The sequence below is a fragment of the Cylas formicarius genome, unplaced genomic scaffold (genome assembly GCF_029955315.1).
Source record: "Cylas formicarius isolate icCylForm1 unplaced genomic scaffold, icCylForm1.1 PGA_scaffold_5__7_contigs__length_24384050, whole genome shotgun sequence".
NCBI classification, from domain to species: Eukaryota; Metazoa; Arthropoda; class Insecta; order Coleoptera; family Brentidae; genus Cylas; species Cylas formicarius.
In genome coordinates this window covers 20,806,961-20,829,959 of record NW_026844341.1, presented here as the reverse complement: position 1 = coordinate 20,829,959, position 22,999 = coordinate 20,806,961, and the positions used below count along the sequence as shown (strand labels likewise).

The 22,999-nt window shown below is 36.2% G+C and overlaps 1 protein-coding gene across 1 annotated transcript in view; it reads right to left on the bottom strand.

The window, feature by feature from the left end:
* The window catches only part of LOC132702475 (mucin-16-like), a 43,329-nt gene extending 21,170 nt beyond the window's left edge, over positions 1-22,159 (bottom strand). Inside the window, exon 1 of the mRNA XM_060671105.1 lies at positions 21,964-22,159. Within this exon, the coding sequence (XP_060527088.1) occupies positions 21,964-22,154 (191 nt within the window). The 5' untranslated portion in view covers positions 22,155-22,159. The remainder of the gene's footprint in view (positions 1-21,963) is intronic.
* Between the last annotated feature and the right edge of the window lie 840 nt (positions 22,160-22,999).

Genomic DNA, 22,999 nt, shown 5'->3' with positions numbered 1-22,999 from the left:
TATATATATATATATATATATATATATATATGAATATATGAAAACACTTCGAACGCTTCGGAGCGCGAACATTGAAGATGCCAAGTGAGATTTTGGCGAAACGTCTGCAGGATTCCAGTCGGATGCAGGATTTGCAGGATTCCAGTCCGATGCAGGATTCCAGTCGGAGTTCAACGAGCGAACGGATGATATCCCTGAATATAGTGTCATCACATTTTTCCATCCGTGAATCAATCAATACGTGAGAATATATATATATATATATATATATATATATATATATATATATATATATATATATATATGTTGTTGACGAATTTGGTAAAAGACAACAAGGGTCATGTGATAAAAAATTCAAAACCATCAAAAAAAAGAACATAAACAAATTTCAAAACTTGAAGTCGCAACAGCATCACTTAACAATCAAAATACAAGATAATTGGGTTAAGAATATTTCAGAGGTTGAGGTCCCGGATGATGTCTTGAGGTTTCTCTCTTTAGGTTCGAAATTTTCCGTGCCACCAAGATGCAATGAAATCTCAGTCAAACGTTTAATTGCTGATGTAGAAACTATAATTAAAGTTGTACCAGAGAACGCAAAAAATACTGTAAGAGCTAAGTTTACTAATGTATTGACTAATTTTTTAAAACAACCGGCAAAGCGTAGCTATATAGACATTTTGTTAAAAAAGACAAAAAATTTTTTTAAGGATCACGCTGAGTTGGTCGTTTCTAGGGCCGATAAAGGGAATGTGACAGTTATTATGTCTAAAGATACATACATTCAAAAATCAAACGAAATTCTGATGGATCGGACCTATTACGAGCGTCTCAGATGCGATCCTACATCTACTTACCAACAAAAAGCTAACAAACTTGTCAAATCATTAAAAGATCAAAAACAATTAACAAATGAGGTAGCCAAAACTTTAAATATATATAATCAAACTTGTCCTAAATTTTACGGCTTACCCAAAATACATAAACCCCAATTGTCCTTAAGACCGATAATTTCATCAATTAATGCTCCGAACAGTAAACTGGCTTCATTGTTGACTCAGGTTTTAACCAAAGCATATAATAAGAATAATGATTATTACACAGGTGATTCATTTGAGTATGTTCTTGTGAGCTTGGATGTCGTCTCTTTATTTAGTAATATTCCATATAATTTGGTAGAAAAAAGTATAAAAAAACATTGGAACAGAATTAGAAACCACACTGATTTGTCACAAATTAGTTTCCTAAAGATACTTCAGTTTGTCTTTGATACAACGTATTTTAGATTTAACAATGAATTTTACAAACAAAAATTAGGTACACCGATGGGTGCCATCATTTCTCCAATATTAGCTCAATACGTTATGGATGACCTACTTGAGGTGTGCGTAGATAAGCTGTCGTTTCAGTTACCATTTCTGAAAAAATATGTGGATGATATAATTACTTCCATACCTGAAAGTTGCGTGAGGGAAACTCTCACAGTGTTTAACAGCTATGATGCACACATACAATTTACAGTAGAGGAGGAAATTGATAAAAGCGTACCATTCCTGGACACTAAAGTGATCCGGAACAACGATAACAAAATTATATTAGATTGGTACATAAAACCGACCAGTTCGGGGAGATATATGAATTTCCACTCTTACCATACAACGAAAACAAAAATAAATTTGGTCATAGCATTAAAGACACGAATCGAGAGGATTTCTCACCCATCACTAAGACAAAAAAATCTTAATAAGCTTTACGACATGCTGATTAACAACTCATACCCAAGTAGGTTGACTAAAAAATTGTTATATAGCACGACCCCACTAAGAGCTCCAAACCCGCGGAACACTGTCGTCCACTCAGATAGCCCAGAAATGGACGATCAGAGATGTTTTTATTTTTCATTGCCATACATTAAAGAATTAACGACCACACTCACAAAAATTCTGAGAGCACAAACAAATATTAAGATAGCATATAAACAAACAAAAACATTGGGGAGTGTCTTTAGCAAACTAAAAGATAAGGATGAGGTACAAAAGAATTCAGAAGTAATTTATAGCATCCCCTGTAATCAGTGTGATCAGGTATACATAGGACAGACATCGCGAGTACTTAAAGATAGAATTACGTCACACAAGAGTGATTGCAGACTCAATAAGAACACCTGTTCATTAGCAACACACTCTAACCAAATGAATCACGATGTTAACTTTGTTGAAACAAAAATTCTCCATAAAGAAAGCAACTACAACAAAAGAGCAACTTTGGAAATGGTGGAGATCTTCTTGGAACCGAAATCGGTCAATAAAAGATCTGACATTGATGGCCTCAGTGTGATCTACTCTAATGTCTTAACTTTACAACCGACCGTCAATCGAATTGCGTTTGCTGATAATAGTCCCAAGCCTCTATACATTAGGTGCCTTGTAAGCAAAAAGGAGGTAACAAAAGGGGAAAAAAAAAGAAAGGAAAAAAAACTGGACGGCTGGCGGTAGTCATACGAATAAAACCTTTCCATCATTTGCGTTTTGCGTTTGAAGTAAAATTCGTTTAAATAAAATGTAATAACAATTTCGTCTAGATGGCTGCCCTCGGTTATAATAATTAACGGTCGTATTTGATTCTTTCTGTTATCCGGATGGGTTTGGTGTTGGCCTATAATGGCACTGTAGCAGTAAGTACTTTAACTAGAAGACTTTAGTATTAAATAACTAAGAGCCGCTTTCATATTGTAGCCCCTGAAGAAGAAAATAAACATTTTCGAAAGCTTGGTGTAGCACAAAAGCCTTTTATTTGAGCCCTCATCAGGACCGATACTCCAATTAACTAAAATTTGTTGTTCAACTAGCCGGTCACGACTACCGTTTTGTGTATATATATATATATATATATATATATATATATATATATATATATATATATATATATATATATATATATATATATATATATATATATATATATATATATATATATATATATATATATATATATATATATATATATATATATATATATATATATATATATATATATATATATATATATATATATAATATATATATATATATATATATATATATATAAAAGCAGGATGCAGTTTTGTTTGATGAAAGTGCGTTCACTACAACCAATGGTTGTAATGGACAAAATACGCGATAATAATAATAACAATAAAAAATAATAAATAATTTTAGACAAACACATGAAATAAAAACCCAGCGGTACCAATCAATTAATGTATGGTGTGGTGTCATAGATTGGCATATTTTGGGTCCGATATTTATAGATGAAAAGTTAACTGGTTAACAAGACGGAATATCCCAGGGGTTGAACAGCCAATTAAAATGGTATCAAGACAAATTGAACGTACAGTACATGCTGATGTCTGCAGGAGTACACATATATAAATAGACAAATACAAAATTAAGTGATAATTTAATTAAGCTTCTAAGATTTTTTTTATTTTGCATTGCTTATTGATAATAATAATAATCAGAGTTAGAATAATAATAAATAATAAAAAAATGTATTCTGTTAATTGCCTAACATTAATGGCCCTTAATTGTTTACCATTTTTCCAACTCTGCTAAGATATTTAAAAATAGTTTGTAGTACTGGATTGTTTTTTTTTATCATCTTCCTTGCGACTATTCCGAAATCCACAATTTTGGGCAACGCAATCATCCTGTATATATAAAAATATAATATTTCATCTTTAAGTTTTTGTTATATTTTGCAGCCAATAAGCTATTATGACGATGATTTTAATATAACTGATTAACACTGAAATTTAAAAATATTTTCGTCTATTAAGACTTTAAAAGTTTTCTTTTAAGTCAATATATACGAAGCAATTACTATTAGGAAGCTATATAAATAGATGTTTACCTATAACGCAATAATCTTATTTGATACACTGCTACGATAAGTACAGTATTTAATTAACAAGGAAACAACTATAATTTTGATTAAGTCTCAATTTTCAAAGTTCGGCGATAGTGTACACAATAGACACCTACCATTTTATCGGATATATTTCGCAATTCTTGTTATTTTTGACGTCGAAGAAGATTCAGCGTCCTCTATAGTCGCTCTTTGCGCAATATATACGAGCAATATGAAAACAAATACTCGTTAATTGACCTTTACGGTGTTTCGTTCGCTTATTAAATTAAAATTTAATTTAGTTGACATTTGAACTCGAAATTCAGAAGGGAGTGGGAATAATTTACAGCTTTTTAAAATTTTTACCCCGGCGAGTGACGAGATAGTTGAGATAATTAGATGTGGAATGTGCTAGTATAATAAACTCTAGGCGGCAAATGAGCTTAAGTCTCGTAGGTCTATCCGGAGTATATAGGAAAGATTGACCGACCCAATTCGCGTGAGAATGGTCGCCGATGCTCCGTTGTTTTCGACGATTACGTCGTTAAAGCTTGCCCAACGAACCGCGGATGTTCGACTTATTTTTCGAGAGGTCAGGAGTGGGATCGGTTTCGTTTTCAATGCTCGGAACCGTATTCTCCATCGAATTACGCGCCTCGGTGATCGAACAAAACGGTTATTAAATTATCTACGCGCGTTTAGCGGCATTTTCCCGCAAATGCGGGTAATTTTCGCCAAGGAAAATAGTCCCGAGGCCTTTCGCTATGTGTATGCGAGTTAATGTCTGTAATTTTTACAAGGCCTGACGCACACTCGGTGCAAAGAAATTGAAAATGAAGCACCGTCCTCAATTTTGTAGAAAAAATCATTCGTTTGAAATTTAAAAAAATGTACAGGTTTTCAGGCACAAACTAAAATGGGAAAATGTTCATATAAAGATGAGTCCGATGTCGATCAGTAGCGGGGCTACAGGGATAAAAGTTTATTTATTTTTTTCTATTAAGTAATATCCCGTTCGCTTTTAAAGACATCATTAATACTTCCTAAAGATCATCATGTTAAAACTAGTAGGTACTAATTTTTCAAGTGATAATATTTATGGGTTATTGGAAGAAGTACCACTTAAAATTAGTCAGGAAATGCAAATTCAACTGCATGGAGCAGCACTTTGAATAAGTGTAGTAGATGGAAGGATCTCACATCAAGCTTTCTTAATAGTATCTCCAGGTCTGTGTTAAGAGTTATAAATTATTGTTAATTTAGATTTTTTTGCGTTAGTGCTATTTTTGATTACGTCTGTAACTTGGTTTTTCATGTTTAGGGTAGATTTAAGATCATAAAGTAAATTTAAAAAATAAGTATTCGTTTTAACAACTTGCATAATTTTAGGATGATGCGATGAAATGTGATTAAGTCGATGATTAAGGAAGTACATGTCAAACGTATCAAAATATTTTAATGCACAAAAACGTAAAGGCATTAAATATGATATCAGAAAGTTGAAATGGCCGATTGCAAAATCGATAGCTAAGCATTTTTCCCATTTTAAACGCATTAAAAGTAATTTAACACCAAACGGGGAAATACGTACGTATTTTCTGAGAAACGAAACACGGTACTATATCGAAAATATAGACAATTGCCAAAGTAGGATTTGCGTATGACTTTTTGTAAACCAGACTAATGTAATGAAGCTTTTCTATAAAAAAAAAATTATTGATCCATGTTTTCAAAAATCTTTTTTATATTACATTTTATTGATCGGAGTACTTATGGGAAACGACTCGAAATATTCGGCATATTATGACCTCTTTTTCCACGCCTTACGGAGCCACACGAGCAGAGATACCGACGCGCTCGTAAGACGCGAACCTCCAGCGTAAATTTACAAATTACATTGACAATTGCGGCCATAATAAATGTCGAAACACTCGACGTGGAATTGATTTGGGGATTATGACGTACACCTTGAACGAATAATGATTGCGGACTTAACGGGTCGAACTGATATTTGAGAAAGGTCGAATAAGAGTGTCATTAAAAGTTATAGTTGGATTTGGTGTTACATGTGTTAAAGTGCATTCTTTCCATAGTAAAATTTATCACTAGGTTTAAAGTAACCAATTTATATTTAAACTTCTTATTCGATTAAAATTTATTTTTGAAAATTATATAATTATTAAATAAAATATGGTTTATTTAATAATATTACAAGAGCAAATTTGGAGATGAAATACTCGAGGAGAGTGAAAGGAATAACCAGAAGGGACAAGGGAGTTTGGCAGGGTAAAATTCAGGGAAAACGGAAAAGAGGAAATCCCAGAGAAACGTGGGACAGCACATTGGGAAAAATTTTGACGAAGGGGACGAACATGATTAGAAGCAAAAAACTTGAAAGAAAAGACTGAAAACTTTTTATAGACAGCTAAATTGCATGCAGACCTGTCACCCTTACACCCTACTGGTAGATTATATTTAAACTTTTAAACAATTCGAGACTAGACTAGGTTACAATTTGGCAAACAATATTTAAATCACATTAAGATAAGCCTTATTAAAACTTTCAGCTATTTTGATGGCCGAATCCAGAAATACTTTTGGCTACCTATGAACAACCTATTAAATACTAAGATAATTTTAAAAAATAACACTTTCTGAATGCCTGCTATTTCACGCGCATTCTATATGAAGCCCTGTATATCTAATTAAAGGAGGCGCTAAAAGACTAAACCAATTGCCACATATTTCACTGGTCAGGAGGGTACGGGGAGGCACAGCATAATTGCCGCGAAAAATTGCCTAAGACGCGCGCGGTTCTCACCGATTTCGCAACGCTCCGGCCGCGCGAACTGTAATTTTGGCACGCAAAGCCGTCATAATATTCTGTTTTTGAAACGTCCATTTTGTTATACGTTAATTGTTCGCCGCGGCACGAAAGGTGTTTCGGTTGTGACACGTCTGCGGTGTTCCGCAGGGCTCCTGCCCGTGCCCTCTCGCCGTTTTGACCGAAGGGAACGGGAAGGGAATTGGCATTCGACCACGAAGCATGAAAATTTTGAGAAAAAATGCCCAAACCAAACTATAAATATAAGTTTTAAATAATTAATTTGTATAAATTATTGAGTTAATAGAAAAACGCGGTGATTTTTAGTCTCAACGTCTGAATTTAAATTTTTATTCAGGAAATTAAGAAGTGTAGATCTGAAAACAGATGTACCCAGCAATTTTGACTGGTGTCAAGTCAAAATTATTGTTACCTTCAAATAAGCAAACACTGTAGTCTACCAAGAATATTAAAGACTCTGGCTTGGACTAACATGAAGATAGAAGTGCAGAAACTTTTTGAAAACTGGTTGGAAAATTATCTTTTAAAAAATATTTCGAAATAGAATTATGTTTTTTAAGAAAAATGTATTTAGTTAGGTAATTATGATTTGCATATATTTAGTATCGTTGTATTTTCTATTTGTACTAATTTGATTTTATTCTACACAAATAAACATAATATAATATTCAATATTCATATTTTCAAAACACTTTTGGTTAGGCAGGTTATTTGAATAATTGCTCTCAACAGTCAAGACGATATGCTTTTGAGATATACTATGCCAAAGAAGAACCTTCCACAGGCTACTGTAATACTTTTTACAAAACTTCTGGATTTCTCCTGCGTCGGTTTTTGCTGGGTCGAACGTGTTGACCTTTCGCCAATCATCCTATTGGCTTCTTCAGAGCTTGACTGAAGCTCATTTAGCTCCGCCCACCTTAAACAATATAAAAGCAGGCACAGAGTAAAATGCGAGCCAGTTTCAGTCAAGCTCTGAAGAAGCCAACAGCGAAACGTCAGCAAGTTCGACTCAGCATAAACCGACGCAGGACGAATCCAGAAGTTTTGTAAAAAGTATTTTTGCTATGTTTTATCGACCGATAATCGATAGCATTTTTGTCTCATATAACCAAACTTTTCATTAGTTTCACAAAAATGTAAAGAAATAAGACTTTGCTTGAGTATTGAAAATGTCAATTTAGCAATGGCTAATGTTAGAGGATTTACTTTGTATATTTAATTTGGTTAGAATATGGTATTGGGAAGAGTGGTCTCCACATTAAAAAATCGATCAATAAATATAATTACGGTGATAAAACACAGTCGCGTTGTTCTATGCTAGATCTCATACGGATGTACTTGCTAGAGAAGTTATTTGAAAAGCTAATGTAACCCTTCCTCTGTGGTCCACATGGTAATCAGACTTAGGTATCGCCTATTGAACATGTATAGGATAAGTTAACTCGGTGGCCACACGTCATACTAGAAGTACCACGTCTACGTGGTTTAACCTACCACAGTGTGAGGATGTAAGCTTATTGCCAGTGTAACAACCAAACGTTGAATAGCGATAAAACAGAGTCACTGGTATTTTCTTGGAAGGACTTAGAATGAAAGTGAGACTGAACCTGTAAATCTTTAGTTTTAAGTGTTTATTTAATAATAATATATGAGTCACTTCAAAAGTGTAATGTAAGTAAACAATTAGGACCTAATCTTGATTGTCTATTGTGCATCACTTGCGTAATTTAATTAAACGGTGCCTTTTATAGCTTAACCAAGTTTAATTAATAAGGTTTTGAAAAAATTAAATATTAATTATTTTGCTCGATTCTCTATGTCACGCCGTCACTGTTTTAAAGCCACCATTTTGAAGCACTTATCGCGAGGAAAGCCACGGAGTGCGCCCAATTAACGAGAAGAAATTTCCAAACTTTCCCGACCGGATAGTACGCTCTTCTTCGGAGAGATTCACACGAAATTCCCATGTCTAGCCGAAAACCACGTTTCTACTCGAGCTCGTGTCTCAGGCGTCATAGGCGTGCGACGTAGGCGCTATGCAACGAGACGAATTTCATTTATATTTCAGCAAAATAGCTCGTCCACCTAAAAACTAAGAAAGGGGTTCGTGCTCGACGGATGACTGATCGATCGGCGTAGGACATCTCAAGGTGGAGGGAAACAATCGCAGTGACGTTTCACACAGATTTTTTCCACGTCGTTCCTCGATTACGACTTATTTTATTGGAGAATCGATCTAACAATCTCCGGCCGCCACGAGGATCGTGATCATCCCGATTCTTTATTTTTAATTGTTGCCAAGGTAGCCGGCGCGTACTTTCAAAGGTCGTAGTTACTGCCGATAGCTCGCCATTAATTGCCCGAAGGGATAGTATCCATATTGGACCGCATTCGCTGAACGAATAACGAATAAAAGTTAGTCAATATTTCATTGTGATTTTAATCGGCTAGGTACAGTTAACTTTAAGAAAAGCAAATTTCTAAATGTTCGTGAGAGCAGTAGTTATGATTTTTCTAGTAATTGATTTGATTTTGATTCGTTATTATCTGTTATTATTTAATTAGTTAGTTAAGTAAATGTCTAGTTAACTCAAAACAAGCAACTAACAAAATATTCTGCTAATATTTGTAATTAGTTAACAGTTTATATGGGTTTGTGAGCTAATGTAAGTGTGATAATTAATATTACGTTACTTACGGATGTGATTCTGATTAGATACGTTTCATTCTAATTTTGATAGGCTAAGTTATAAGAAACGTAATTTTTTAGCATTTGTATGTAAATTTTTGATTATCTGTCGGCTTAATTGACTTCGGCTAGTTATAACTGAACTGCCTTTCAGTGTGTGTGTGTGTCATAGTTATTATTTGACATTTCACTAGCTAGTAACTACTTTTTTATTTTGACGGCTATTATGTCATTGTTTGGGGTATTAATTTGTGCAGTTAAAGTATTTTAATGATATTTTTCCTTTTTTTAGTTAATTTAGTTAAGTAAAGGTTATTTAACTCGAATCACACAACTAACAAAATATCCTGGTAATTTTTGTAATTAGTTAACCGTTTAATTGCGTTTGATTGGTTACAATTCAGATGAAAGTAATTTTGTGAGTGTTTCGTTGTGATTTTTATCGGCTCAGTTGTAAGAAACGTAATTTTTTAGCATTTATAAAAGCAATAGTTATTATTTTGCTAGTAATTGATTTGATTCTGATTAGTTATATCTTAATATTTATTTTATTTTAATAACGGTAGTACAATAACTTCGTTATTTATTATATCGACATTGATTAATTATTGTTTAAGAGTTCTTTATTAAGCCTTAGGTTGTAACCATGTGCAGCTAAAGCGTGAATAATTTTTTGAGTTTTTTTATTTATGTTAGTTAAAGAAAAGAAACAATAAATAAAATATCTCCAAAATAGGGTTACATTTTTGACTAGCTGGAGGCTTAATTGACTACGGCTGGTTATAAATAAACCATCTTTCAGTTTGTGTGAGTTTTATAGTTATTATTTCACTAGCTACTAAATACTTTTTTATTTTAATTGGGGTATTAATTTGTGGGATGACTTTTGGAACTATGTGCAGTTACACTATATTAATGACATTTTTGCGTGTTTTAATTAGTTAGTTAAGTAAATGACTAGTTAACTCAAAACAAACAACTAACAAAATATTCGTGTAATTTTTGTAAATGTGATAGTTAATAATACGTTTCTTACGGATGTGATTCTGATTAGTTACGACCTGGCTTTTATTAGTTATAGCTAGTTAAGGGTAAATATTTTTTAAATTTTAATTTAGCCTAAACTATTCGACAAAAAAAATATCACAATGACTTCGTACTTTTTGAATTGGTTACGGTTAGTTATAACTAAAGTAAGTGTGTTAATTAATTGACGGTTTTGAGAATTTTAATTATTTGATTACTTATTGATATAGCTATTCTAGCATAGGCATATAAGGACAGAGCCCCGCTTGGGGATCGCCCCGTGTGTGAGGCGGGGAGCTCTCGAAGCCTGGGCGAAAGACCGGGCCGCGGGGGGCTGGAGAGTTGCTCCGGGAATGAGGCAGGTGAGGCTTATGATGGATGGGCCCGCCCTTCCTCAGACCAGGGAGCTGTTTAGACTGACCAGAAGGGAGTGTAGAGCACTAACAGGGGCCTACACAGGACATTGCAGGCTTAGGAGGCACCTTTGCTTGCTAGGCATTGGAGATGACCCGGAGTGTAGGTGTTGCATGGAAGGGGAGGAGACCCCGTATCATCTGCTCACCGAGTGCCCTTGACATGGGCAAGATTGGGAGTCTTAGGAACGGCCCTGATCGTTGCGGACTCAGTGCACGGTATTGGGCTAAAGGAGTTGCTGACCTTCTTCTTCAACGGGCCCATCTGGTGGCCTAAGTGCTTGGACGCCCGCGAGGGCGCTCCCCTTTAATACCAATACCAATAGCTATTCTAGCTACGTAATTTTTTATTTTAATGAGGTCGTCTTTCGTGATTTTTGTATAACAGTTTTTTTCGTTATTTATTGCCTGGTTTTAAATTATGGCTAATGTCTAATTATAGCTAGTTGTTTCATTGGTTTTAATGAGTTGTTTCAATTAGTTCCACCAATACTTCCTCATTCATGAAGTTGACTTTGGAATAGTTATAATCACATGTAGCTAAAGTATTTTGGCTCCCTTATTTTAATGACAGTTTTATTATCAATATTAATATTCCGATTTCGAAATATATTGAAGCAGTAGTTTTTTGTGATTTGAAAAAGCCTTTGGCAATTTTAACTCGAACTGATGACTAGTTTAAGGTAAATTCTGTTAAACATTAGCAGTCTATCTTACAGGGTATATAACATTCGGGTGTTACGTCTCCGATATACAGTCTCAATACTTTCTATTCGGGGGCGCACACAAAAAAAAATCGGTAACGATCCAACAAAAGGAGCAAATTAGTTTTTATTTAGCGGCGATGGTACCGAAAACGGTACCGTCTCGAATTACCGGGCGAAAGTGAATTGAAAACGGTATATCTTTCGGTATAATCAATCCGCTTCCGCTTTCTGTTGTGTGTCGTTGCGAGAGAAGATGCGCCCGGTTCACATGGGAGCAACAAGTCGCCATGTTGTGTCACGCGGAACTTTCGATTCCGCCTCCGATTAGCTAAAAGTTTGAAAAAAATATTACGTATTATTTATGCGGGTTCCAACGCCGTCGACTTTCACATACACACGCCACTGCTTAGCCGATCGCTTATTTAAGCTGCAATTGGGGAAGATATTTATTGGAATTTTTTACGGAAATGCCCAAAAAGCAAAATGTACGAAAGCTCTTCCTCAACAAAAAAATGGAACTCAAAAAGTTACCGTAACTTCACCCAAAGGGCTTTCATGATATTTCTTCTACTTTTTTTTAAATTAAATGAAATTAATCCCATGTAATTTTGGTTTGTACCGTACAATTTAAGCTAAGTTTAAGTAAGTTAAATAAGTTCTCTTTGAGGGATATTTTTCTCTCAATTAATAAAATAAAACGCCTTTTTAAAAACAATAAAATATATATAATACTACCCATTTTGATTTGTAATAGGAAACTTTCCTTTCCAAATAAAAATTCTGCTTTTTTTAATAATAATTTCAAAGCTAATAGTTTTGTTTAGTTATAGTTATCAGCAAAATAGAGAGAATAGGGCTTTTGATACTATAGTTCATTCAATTTTATATTTTAAGCTTAAATATATTGCAGCACACACCTTTTCCAAATTTTCCCTTCAGTCTAGAAGGCAGAAAGTTTATTTTAACTATTTAGAAACACTTCATACGACAGTTCGCCTCTAATTTTTTCTATTTATAGAGCCGATTTTTAGCCTCTGTAAAGATAAATCAAATGCTATGGACATATGCTTACAGAGGGATCATCTAGTCAACTTGAAAAAGATCCTACGTCATCTATGCAACGGTCCTTGGTGTGGCGTCCAATAATCAATAACATAGTTACAACAAACATTAGTCAATCTTCAACTAGCTTACTATACAATACCGACAACAAGACTTTGGAAAATCCTAAAGGACAGAAACATCATTCACACACTCATTGCACGCACTGCAAGAGTGAACTTAGGGAAATATGTCGCCAAGGAATTCGCAATAAATAAAGGCCTCCAACACTGTTTAATACCTATGTGGCTACAGCAATAAAGCAACGGAAAAGAAAAATACGCGCAATGGGAATTGAACTTAATGATTTTTATTTATACACCTTGCAGTTTGCAGCCTATCAAGCAGTAATATCAAATTATAAAGAGGATATGGAGTACATGATGCGTAAATTGATGGAAGAATATATATGGGACCTTGCAGTTAACATGGAAAAAACTAATATCTATGTGTTGGTGGAGAACCTGGTGATCTACAATTAAACGACATATTGCATATCAAACATAGCCAAGCAATAGCATGTCTTAATGGAATACTATGGTGGAGACTTACAGAAAAATATAAAAAAAGGGTAGAAGATACTGAGATGGATGCAATGCGTAGGTCACTAAGGATTTCTAGAAGGGCAGGGATCGAAACGACAGAGTCAAAGAAATTATGAAAGGAGAGGAAGGAAAGGAAAAGGAAACAATTAATTTAGTATGGACACGTGCAACGAATGCTATATTCAAAGAAGAAGACAAAAAATCTATTGGCAAGGCGTCGGGCAACGTCATAAGACGTTCTAAACCGATTACGTATTGATATATTGATAGCTTGGAGTTGTTTTTAAAGAAGATAATATGTATTCTCACAGAGGATTTTAGCATCATGTACTATTACCCGAGGAATCGTCTCTGAAGGTAAGGAGGGACATTTATTCGTTAAAATTTCCGTGTTGCCTTTTGCACGATGACGCTGACTCTGAATGGCTTTTAGGCAAAGCAAAATTTTACGTCTCAGAATTGAAGAAAGACTTAGGATCACATTTCATCATTTTATATCAGACGCCAATTTGGTTTATGTGCGGTAACTTAAATATTGTTTCAGACATATGTGACATTAATGCTGATACTCTGCGTGAGATCGTTGACCGTTTTTTGGATCATGCGCAGAGCTTAAAACTGCTTAGAGTACGTGTGTGAGTGATTAGATTCCTTGAATTTCGTACTGTATTTTTATTATTTTTGTATTATTTATATATTTTCTGAAATTGGGTGTAAACCTGTTAAAAAGAAATTTGTTCATTAAGATTGTTGTCACTGTAATCCTTTATGTCTGTAATGTTTAATTTTATTTTTTCAGTCGTGGAACCGGCTCGAAGCGGTAGCCTGTCCCTATTCCAAAATGCCGAAGATTACCCAACGCAACCGCCAATATTTACACTTAATTCGCCGATTTTTTTTTCAAACGCAAATATAATTATTGACCGACGAGCGAAAACCCGCCTCACGATTTTGGTGGCGGTTTCGACGGTTGCGCAACCGCGTCGATTTCAACATGCAACCCGCCAAACACGTCATTATCTCGTCGAGGTAAGCCAAACCGTCGACCTTTTTGAACCACTTCTGGCGTCGACGCTGACACGACAGCTTTTAATTGCTCATTTTCCAACGGCAAACTGCGTAGAAAACTCGATGGGGACAAGTGAAAGTGAAAGAATGAAAATATTTTATTAATTTGTTATTTTCTTTTTATTACTTTTATTCCTATCATTCATTTATATTTATTAAATCTTAAATGTATTAAGCATTCTCTGCTTAACGCTAAGCTTTTCATTGTCTGCACACCTCGCTGTTGCCGATTGTCAGTTAGCTTAGCTAGAAGTACTTCAACATCAACACTAATCGTTTGTGAGAGAGATTTTTTACAAGAACAGACCTCACTGTAGAATCTAGAATTCAAATAATCAGCTGTGGCGTATTCTCTGCCTTGTTCTATGGGTATGGGAGCTGCCCACAAAGAGAGAAAATAATGGAAGTTGGCACAATATATCACCTTCCAGGAACATATAAGATCAAGGACCAAGTCTGCCTTTGGAGCTCTGTGGACGTGCCGGAGGGCGGTAGGGGGCACTTGGGGCCTGGGGCCCAAGATCATGCAGTGGATCTACGGTACCATGGTGGTGCCTATGCTCATGCATGGGGCAATGGCATGGTGGCCGGGGACCAAAAGAGCGGGAGCAAGGCAGAGACTGGCTTGCTTCTGCATAACGGGCGCCATGAGAACGGCGCCCACGAGGGCCCTAGAGGCTCTGGTGGGGTTGCCCTCTATGGCGGATCGGGTGCAGATCGGGGTCCGTACGACATTTTAGAGGGCTGTCGCTGGGATCGCGGGGTCATGGGCATGTCAAGTGATGTCATGATCCCCGAGATGACCTTCTTTGACAAATTGACCTTTCAATTCCCATCAAGGGAAGAGTGGAGAGAGGGCAGAGTCGGCTCCTGGGATGGACTTGTCTGGTACACATACGGGTCCAGAATGGGTGATCTGGCCGGAGCTGGAGCGTACTGCGAGACAACGGGATCGAGCTTGTCGGTCCCTCTGGGTCAGTACTGCACTGTGTTTCAGGCGGAAATTTTCGCTTTATTGATGGCGGCCAGAGAGGTGCTTCGGCTCAACCACGGAAGCAGGAGAGTCTTCTTCTGCTCGGATAGTAGGGCTGCACTTATGGCGCTGAAGTCAGTGCGTACGCGCTAGTTGTTGATAAAGGAGTGCAAAGGGGTACTGGGGAGAGTGGCTGAGGAGAGGAAGGTCACGACCTGGAGTGTAGGTGGTGCATGTAAGGGGAGGAGACCCCGTATCATCTGCTCACCGAGTGCCCTGCCTTGACATGGGCAAGATTGGGAGTCTTCGGAACGGCCCTGATCGATCCGGACTCAGTGTACGGTATTGGGCTAAAGGAGTTGCTGACCTTCTATAGGAGGGGCGGCATTCTGGGCGCCCTTTAGAGCGGCCTGGGGGCACAACGGGCCCATCTGGTGGCCTAAGTGCTTGGACGCCCGCGAGGGCGCCCCTCTTTAATACCAATACCAATACCAATAGGCGGGGCGTGAATAGGACGTCGTCAACGAGACGCAGGAAAAATACAGATTATTTAACGAAGATAGAAAATAAGGGTAAGTGTAGCAAAACAATATGCATGTGTGCGGGTGGAGAGGGGTGGGATCTGGAAGTTCAGGACAACATTACGGTGGCGTCTTGTGGATACTGCAAATACCTAGGCACCAAACACACGAAATGAGACCACTGAATTTAAAACGTTTTGAAGAGAAGGTGTGTGCAGCGGAGCAAACAGACAGCAAGTTGTTTGACGAAGCATAAATAACTACACGGCACACACCCTAGCTACCAAGACAATATAGACAAGATCGCGTCTAACAAATGGTTGAAGACGGGTTCCCTCTGCGATGGAACAGTTGGATTCATGATGGTCATCCAAGACAGAATAATACCTACAAGAAACCATCGCAAGCATATTATTGGTGAAGATGTCGGAGATGTGGACGTAAAGGAGAAATCATCGAACATATAACAGGTGCATGTGAGACATTGGTGGGCCATGATTACACCCAGAGGCGTGACAACATTGCAAGAATAATACATCAGGACCTTCAGAATCGAATCAAACGCTTGTTATGGGCTCAATTTTTATGACGCAAAAGATGTAATGGAAAATGAACACTTTAAACTATATTGGAACAGAGAAATCACAACTGACATCAAAATCCAAGCAAACGAACTTGATCTCCTTCTATATAATAAAATAAATAAGGAGATTAATTTCGTCGAAGTAACAATACCAGCCCCAGCGAACATACAAAAGCGTATGTGGAGAGTAGATCGGGTCAACATCAGACCAATCATTGTGTCGGCAACGGGTATAATACCAAAACCCACTATGACCCACGCAAAAGGACTAAACATAGAATACCTCATACCGCAACTCCAGAAATCGGTGATGCTGAACACCTATCACATTGTTAGTTTTGGTTTGCAATGGAATATAAGATTTATGCAAATGGCTTGACAACCGTCCGTCTGATGCAATGTTAAGATCACCGAACTACCATTTAAAAACGAGAGGAAAAAACAATAATAATAATAATAATAATATTAATTTAAAAAAAAACTACAAAACACTCAAATAATCAGGTGACCTCGAAGTCGTTGATTACCTAGAGTAGGGAACATGCAGCTTACCGCTCTATCTTGTAAGCTTAAAATATATGTCACCAAAGTACTTAAAGTACTATAAATTGTCAGAGACATACAATGACATTTCAAAAATGAAAAGATTCGCCAGTATGAGAATTCTGTACTAGGTCAATGGAAATGTGTGCAATACTCCATACTATACGTTTTCGAGCCAAAAATACTTTATCGGCATTTACAGATGCTCTGCACAAACTGAGCCCATACACTATTTAGTGTTGAAATAAGAATATCACAATGAGGCTATCAGATTAAACATTCATCCAAACTCAATCCTAGAAACCTCACAGTACACCGACTTGCAAGAGTGTCATTGCATAAACAGATATTAAAATCGTCACATTGTTTTTGAGTTATCGTTTGAGTTTTGCTTCCGTTGAAATATAGCTTCATTTTTCCAAACCATGTTATTAATCTATCCCTACAGCATTTCTCTGAGAGGGCATCGTCATTTTCACACAACACCAAGCAAAGATCATCCGCATACATTACAAAAAACGTATCAGGTAAAATTTTCAAAATACAATTTATATATAACGTGAAGAGTAAAGGGCCTAAAACTGTCCCTTGTCCCATCTCTATGCGTTGACTAGCAGAATTAACATTTTCCTTTATAAAACTTATACAAAATGAGAACGATCTTCTAAAAAACTACTGACCCAGAGGCTTACCCTTATACCCGAAGCGTGTAGAGCTTCCCCAAGTTCCGTAAAATCAACACAGTCGAACGCACGAATTAGATCGCAAAAAATTCCAACCGAGCATTAACCATTCTCGATCAGAGATATTATACTACGGAAATACGAATAAGCAGCAGTTGAAGTGCTTCTATTTTTTCTGAAGTTATGTTGGTTATGTAAAAAAATATATTTATTTACAAAAGACATAATCTCTATAAGAAAGCATACTCAAACGCTGTTGGTTTTTATTTTTTGTCTGTTCTCCGTTCCCTCACCTCTGTTCCCCGTCGAAAGTCCATGAAAACGCGAATAACTAACTACTATTTTTTTAACATTTTATTTTAGTAACTTCGGAGGCAGATAGAATCTTCAAAAAAAGATCGTTCGAACTTTGTGTTGTGCACAAAATAAGGATCACTGTAAGGCACTATTTAAAAAAAAAATTCAATTTTCATCTATCAATGTCCACGAAAATAAAAAAAATTAAGAATTCCGACTTTCACATGTACGATACCAGATACAGAAATGATATGTGTTCTCTATCATCGTGTACACAAAACTTAATACTTCATTGAAAAAACAAAAACTATTAAAAAAAAACTATTAAACACATTTTAAGAGAGGACCTCTCAATTTTAGATTGCTTGTGTATGAGTAAACTTTTCCAGAAGTTTTGTAAAAAGTATTACAGTAGCCTATGGAAGTTCCTTTGAAACGTACGTTTGAAATATGTGTTGTTTATGCATGTTTGAGCAATAAATTATTTTATGCTATTTTTATTTTTAGATGACGCATTCACATACGTTTTATAGTACAAAAAAACTATATAACAACGATTAAAAGCACTTCCCAGGTCCGTCTAGGAATAAAGATGAAACCAATCCTCAAGACGAAGCGATTACACAAGATATTGTATTAAACACATTTATAATATATACGGTGTCCCATTTCAAAAATAAGACGTAGTATATGTCAGAAAATTGATGGTGTTTTGTTTCTTATACGTCACTTGGCAAAAAACTTGTCTATTAACCCTACATTTCGTCGCTCATCACCACTCGGAGAACGATAACATGCTACTATCAAAATTCTTTTCCTATCTATTGCACAGGAACCTACACAATATTCAAAATCATTGTCCACACATGGGACATCTGAAAAGATTGGTTGAGCCTTGATCCTTTTTTCAGACAAGACTACCCTTGAGGAAATAGACCAACGACAACCGACGACGAATAGGGTATGGCCAATTAGAGAAAATAGGTTGAAAAAGACTCCCGAAGATGGAAAAGAAGAAAACCAGAAGACTGGGAAGACCGGAAGGAATGGAAACTGGGAAGTAGAGGAGTAGGACGTGTATTTGTATGGATCCAATCCAAGTCATTAAAAAAAAAACTATTTCCGGTTTTGGTAAACCATCATTATCATCGACCATCAACCACACTTCTTTTAGGCCGGACACGAGAGTAGTGTCGGTAACAACCGCAAATTACGCTCGTCAGTGATCGACCTTTGACATTTAATCAAGAGATAGATACGAAACTTGCTTCGTTAAAATCTGGAGCGTTCGGATGCATTAAAATCGCCCAGCACGAGGTCCCATATTAGACGGTCCGTTCTTGCAACGTCAGAAATCAATTATTCATTCGGTCGAAAAAAAAAACAGGTTACGCAACTAGCTCGCGATATGATGTTCACCTTAAAATTGGCACCGGTCAGTGTCGTCGGTAAAAGTAAAAACCCACCACCTCGCCGATCGGCATTCCGGCATTTTGTTTTCGATTTAGCGTCCTCCGCGTTGTTTCCACCATGACTGCTGCGTTATTTCGTTAGTGTATTACACGTCTTTTTTTTATGAGATTCGCTCGTTTTATTTTCTATTGTCGACAATGGAAATGCGTCTTTGAATTAAAAGTGAAAGGCCTCTTGAATATTTAACACCAGTTTGGGTTGTTTTTTTTTTAATTAAGTCGTTAAATGATCTCCAAAAGCGAGTGTACCGGGCGTCCCTCGAACACGGTGACTAAAAGATAATTTTTGAAAAAAAAAAAACGGAAGCTTTGTTATATACTTGGGGTTAATTTAATATAAATACATATTAAAGATAAGGAAACACATGGTGATCAAAAAGGAACAATAAAATTTTTAATGAAAATATTGGAAAAAGTCATTTTTTCAAATTGAAATGCCCTATTTATATAACTTTACCATACTTCACATTAAAAAAAAAGGACTTTGAAAAAAAAAATTTAGGATTCGCAATAAAACGTTTTTTTGTTATAAAAATGCGACGTCGACGACGAAAAAAACAATTGGGCACTATTTTGGCTTGCTGTGGGTTTCGGCTTCTTATTGTTGTGATTATTTTAATACAAAAACATGATATCAAGTGAAATATTTATGATTTGACTTGTAACTTAGTGTGTCGTCACTTCCACGGATACATCGCTAATGCTGGCGGAACTTTCACCACCTTCTAAGTAAATAAATTATTAAAAATGTTAGTAATTAATTACTAAACAATAATTTACAGATAATAAAAAAGCAAATAAATATGTAAGCAGTAATATGAAAAAGAATGGTCGTTGACTACTTTTTATCAGTCAGCGCCGAAAAAAAAAAAAACGTTTTTATTTTTTGTCTGTTCTCTGATGTCTGTTCTCTGTCGACGCTTCATACGACCGCGACGAAGCGTTTGAGCATGGGAGCTGACATTTAGCTCATTTGAAACAGCCCAAGGGACACATAATCCCATAAGAAATGACGGCGATTGGATTTTGGTGTCCATCTTTTTTGTGCGATTTTCCACTGTTTTTCGTACATCGCTATGAAACACGATAAGTGTGCGTATATATATTTCTCAAAAACGATAACAAATATCAAAACAATTTTTGAGCGAATAGACACGCAAAATCCGGATGTAAAAGTCGTTAAGAATAACATTTTTTGAAAATGCACAGAATGCGTCGGTAAGTTGCAAAAAACTACAAAATGGACTTTTCTCTTAAAGACAATTGACTAAAACTAGAAGGATGTGTTTTATGTGTCAGTTTATTTGACATGGTATGGTGGTATAGACACCTAAATCTTTTTTATTTAACGTTGTACAGGGTGTTCGGGATATTTCGTGCTACAATATGAAATACAGTTAGTGCCTTAAACTTAACTGAACTTAACTCAAACTTTAGAATTTGATTGAATTGAAAATGATTTTTTCTGTTTGGGTTATTTTTGCTTAAAAAAAATATATTTTTCTCGAAAACTATTTAACCTATCGCCAAAATTCTTGAACCAGGATACGCGGGAAATCCGGGACTACAACTTTTATTATTATATACAGGGTTTTTCAATTACAGATAAAAATCTAAAATACCCATAGAAAATTAATTGCCGTAAATCACACTTCCTAAAAAATATGGCTGATTGGTTTAGATGATATTTCTTTTGTTTTTACGGTTGTCGTCTATCACATACGCTGTTCGAGATATTTGAACAAATTCAAATGAAAATTGCATTCTTCCTGTGTAAATTAGTAGCCGTAAATGAAGAACTATAAAATATGGGATAATTTGGTTTATACAGTATCGCAAATTGTATGAAGACAGAGTTTCAGGTTTCGTTTGTCATACAGGGTACGCGAGATATATAATTGGAAATTGCTGTTGTTTGTATAAATTTTATATTTACCACAGTTTGCAGCAACTTTAAAGTTGGGCGAGACGTGAAATACATTTTATATAGGGTGCATGTTTGAAAAAATTAAATCGATTTTGCGAAAGTTCCATGGTGGTCCGCAGAAGCACGATAGAAAAACAATGCGTCTCTCTAGGACAAGACGCCATAAAAAGTTGCGTAACAACTTTGTAGACTGAGTAGCACTTAGTACGCAGCAGACTCCTTGCACAGCGTTTTTTCGAAATCAATCTAAAGAATTGTTGTAACCTGGGTAAAGCAAAATTCAAATAAATAACATTAATTAAATAGTATACTTATTGATCATGAGATGCTATTAAATTCTAATATAGAAGAATTTATTTAAATCAGACCTTTCTACGAAGAAGACAAAAGAAACAATTAGACGATATAATAAAAATCAAAAACATTACGTGAATAAGTTCGACATTTTTAACGTACTCAAAGTCACAATTAATTCTAATGTCCAATTTCCAATGCCGCAACCATCAAGTTTCGAGTGAAATAAAATTTTGTGATTTTTTAACTAAATAGCAACGCAACGCGGCTTGGTGACACCCTGTATAAAAGATGCTGCGAGTAATGCACTTACAGAGTGCCAAAAGGAACGGTTAGTTCGTATATCATTATACTTTGTGCACCCTCTGTAAATAAAGCGACTTACCTACAAACGTCTCCTCCGATCACGAACGCACACAATAAAAAAAAATAAAAACAAATCGAGCGGATTCGCGTCCGCCCTGTACGCGACGCGTCGCAGAAGAAAAAATGACGCGGGAAGCCGGTCGCTCGAGCAAAACGAAGAAGAAGACTGTCCGGGAGCTCGGATACTGCTTCTTGGGGCGAATATAGCATCGTCCCTCCGTCGAGGGGATCGAGCCGACGAAGCGGTCGCCGTATCGTCCGGAGATGGGTTCGCGTGACCTTTCGCCGCGACGAAGAGGGGGAAGGTCGACGGAACCGGGCAGAAAAAATGCGCGGCCGATGAAGATGTTCGGCTTGCGCGCGAGAGGCTCGTTCTTCGTGTTCAGGAACAAAAGTTCGGCGCCTTTGCTTCAGGATGTTACTTTTTTATTGTTTAACAGGGTGCGTCGAAATTGTACGCAACGTTTGAGCCACTCGTACTTCTATCCTCAAAACCAAACTCCTTGTAGTATTTATTAAAATGAGTTTGCTTTTTACACATGAAACTCAGACTATTGCCTCCCTACGTCTTCTCGGTCCTTCTGTGTGGCGTATAAACTTGGACACTCAATAAAGAAACCACCAAGAGACTGGAAGCATTCGATCTATGGCTGTACAGGAGAATATTGAAAATATCTTTGACATAAAAATTACCAACATTGAAGTATTTCGACGAATAAAGAAACAGAACTGGAGGAGGAGGAGGAACCCAGATATATATGGGTTATTACAACAAATCCTCCAAGGCAAAATTGGTCTTAGTCTAGTTCTTGCATTTTTATAAGACTAAAACCTCCTAATTTTAGCAAGACCAATACCAAGACTGACTATGCAAGACTTGAGCAAGAACAGGACTCAGACTGCAAGACTCTTGCGTCGTTTGGTTAGCTCTGAGTGTCATTTCAGGCAGTAGATACAAGACATAAAATAAATATATCAGTCCTCATACTTACGGCATGTTAGGTTCTCGAAATACGAGACATATTTTTTCATATGTTTACATGCAAAACTCATGG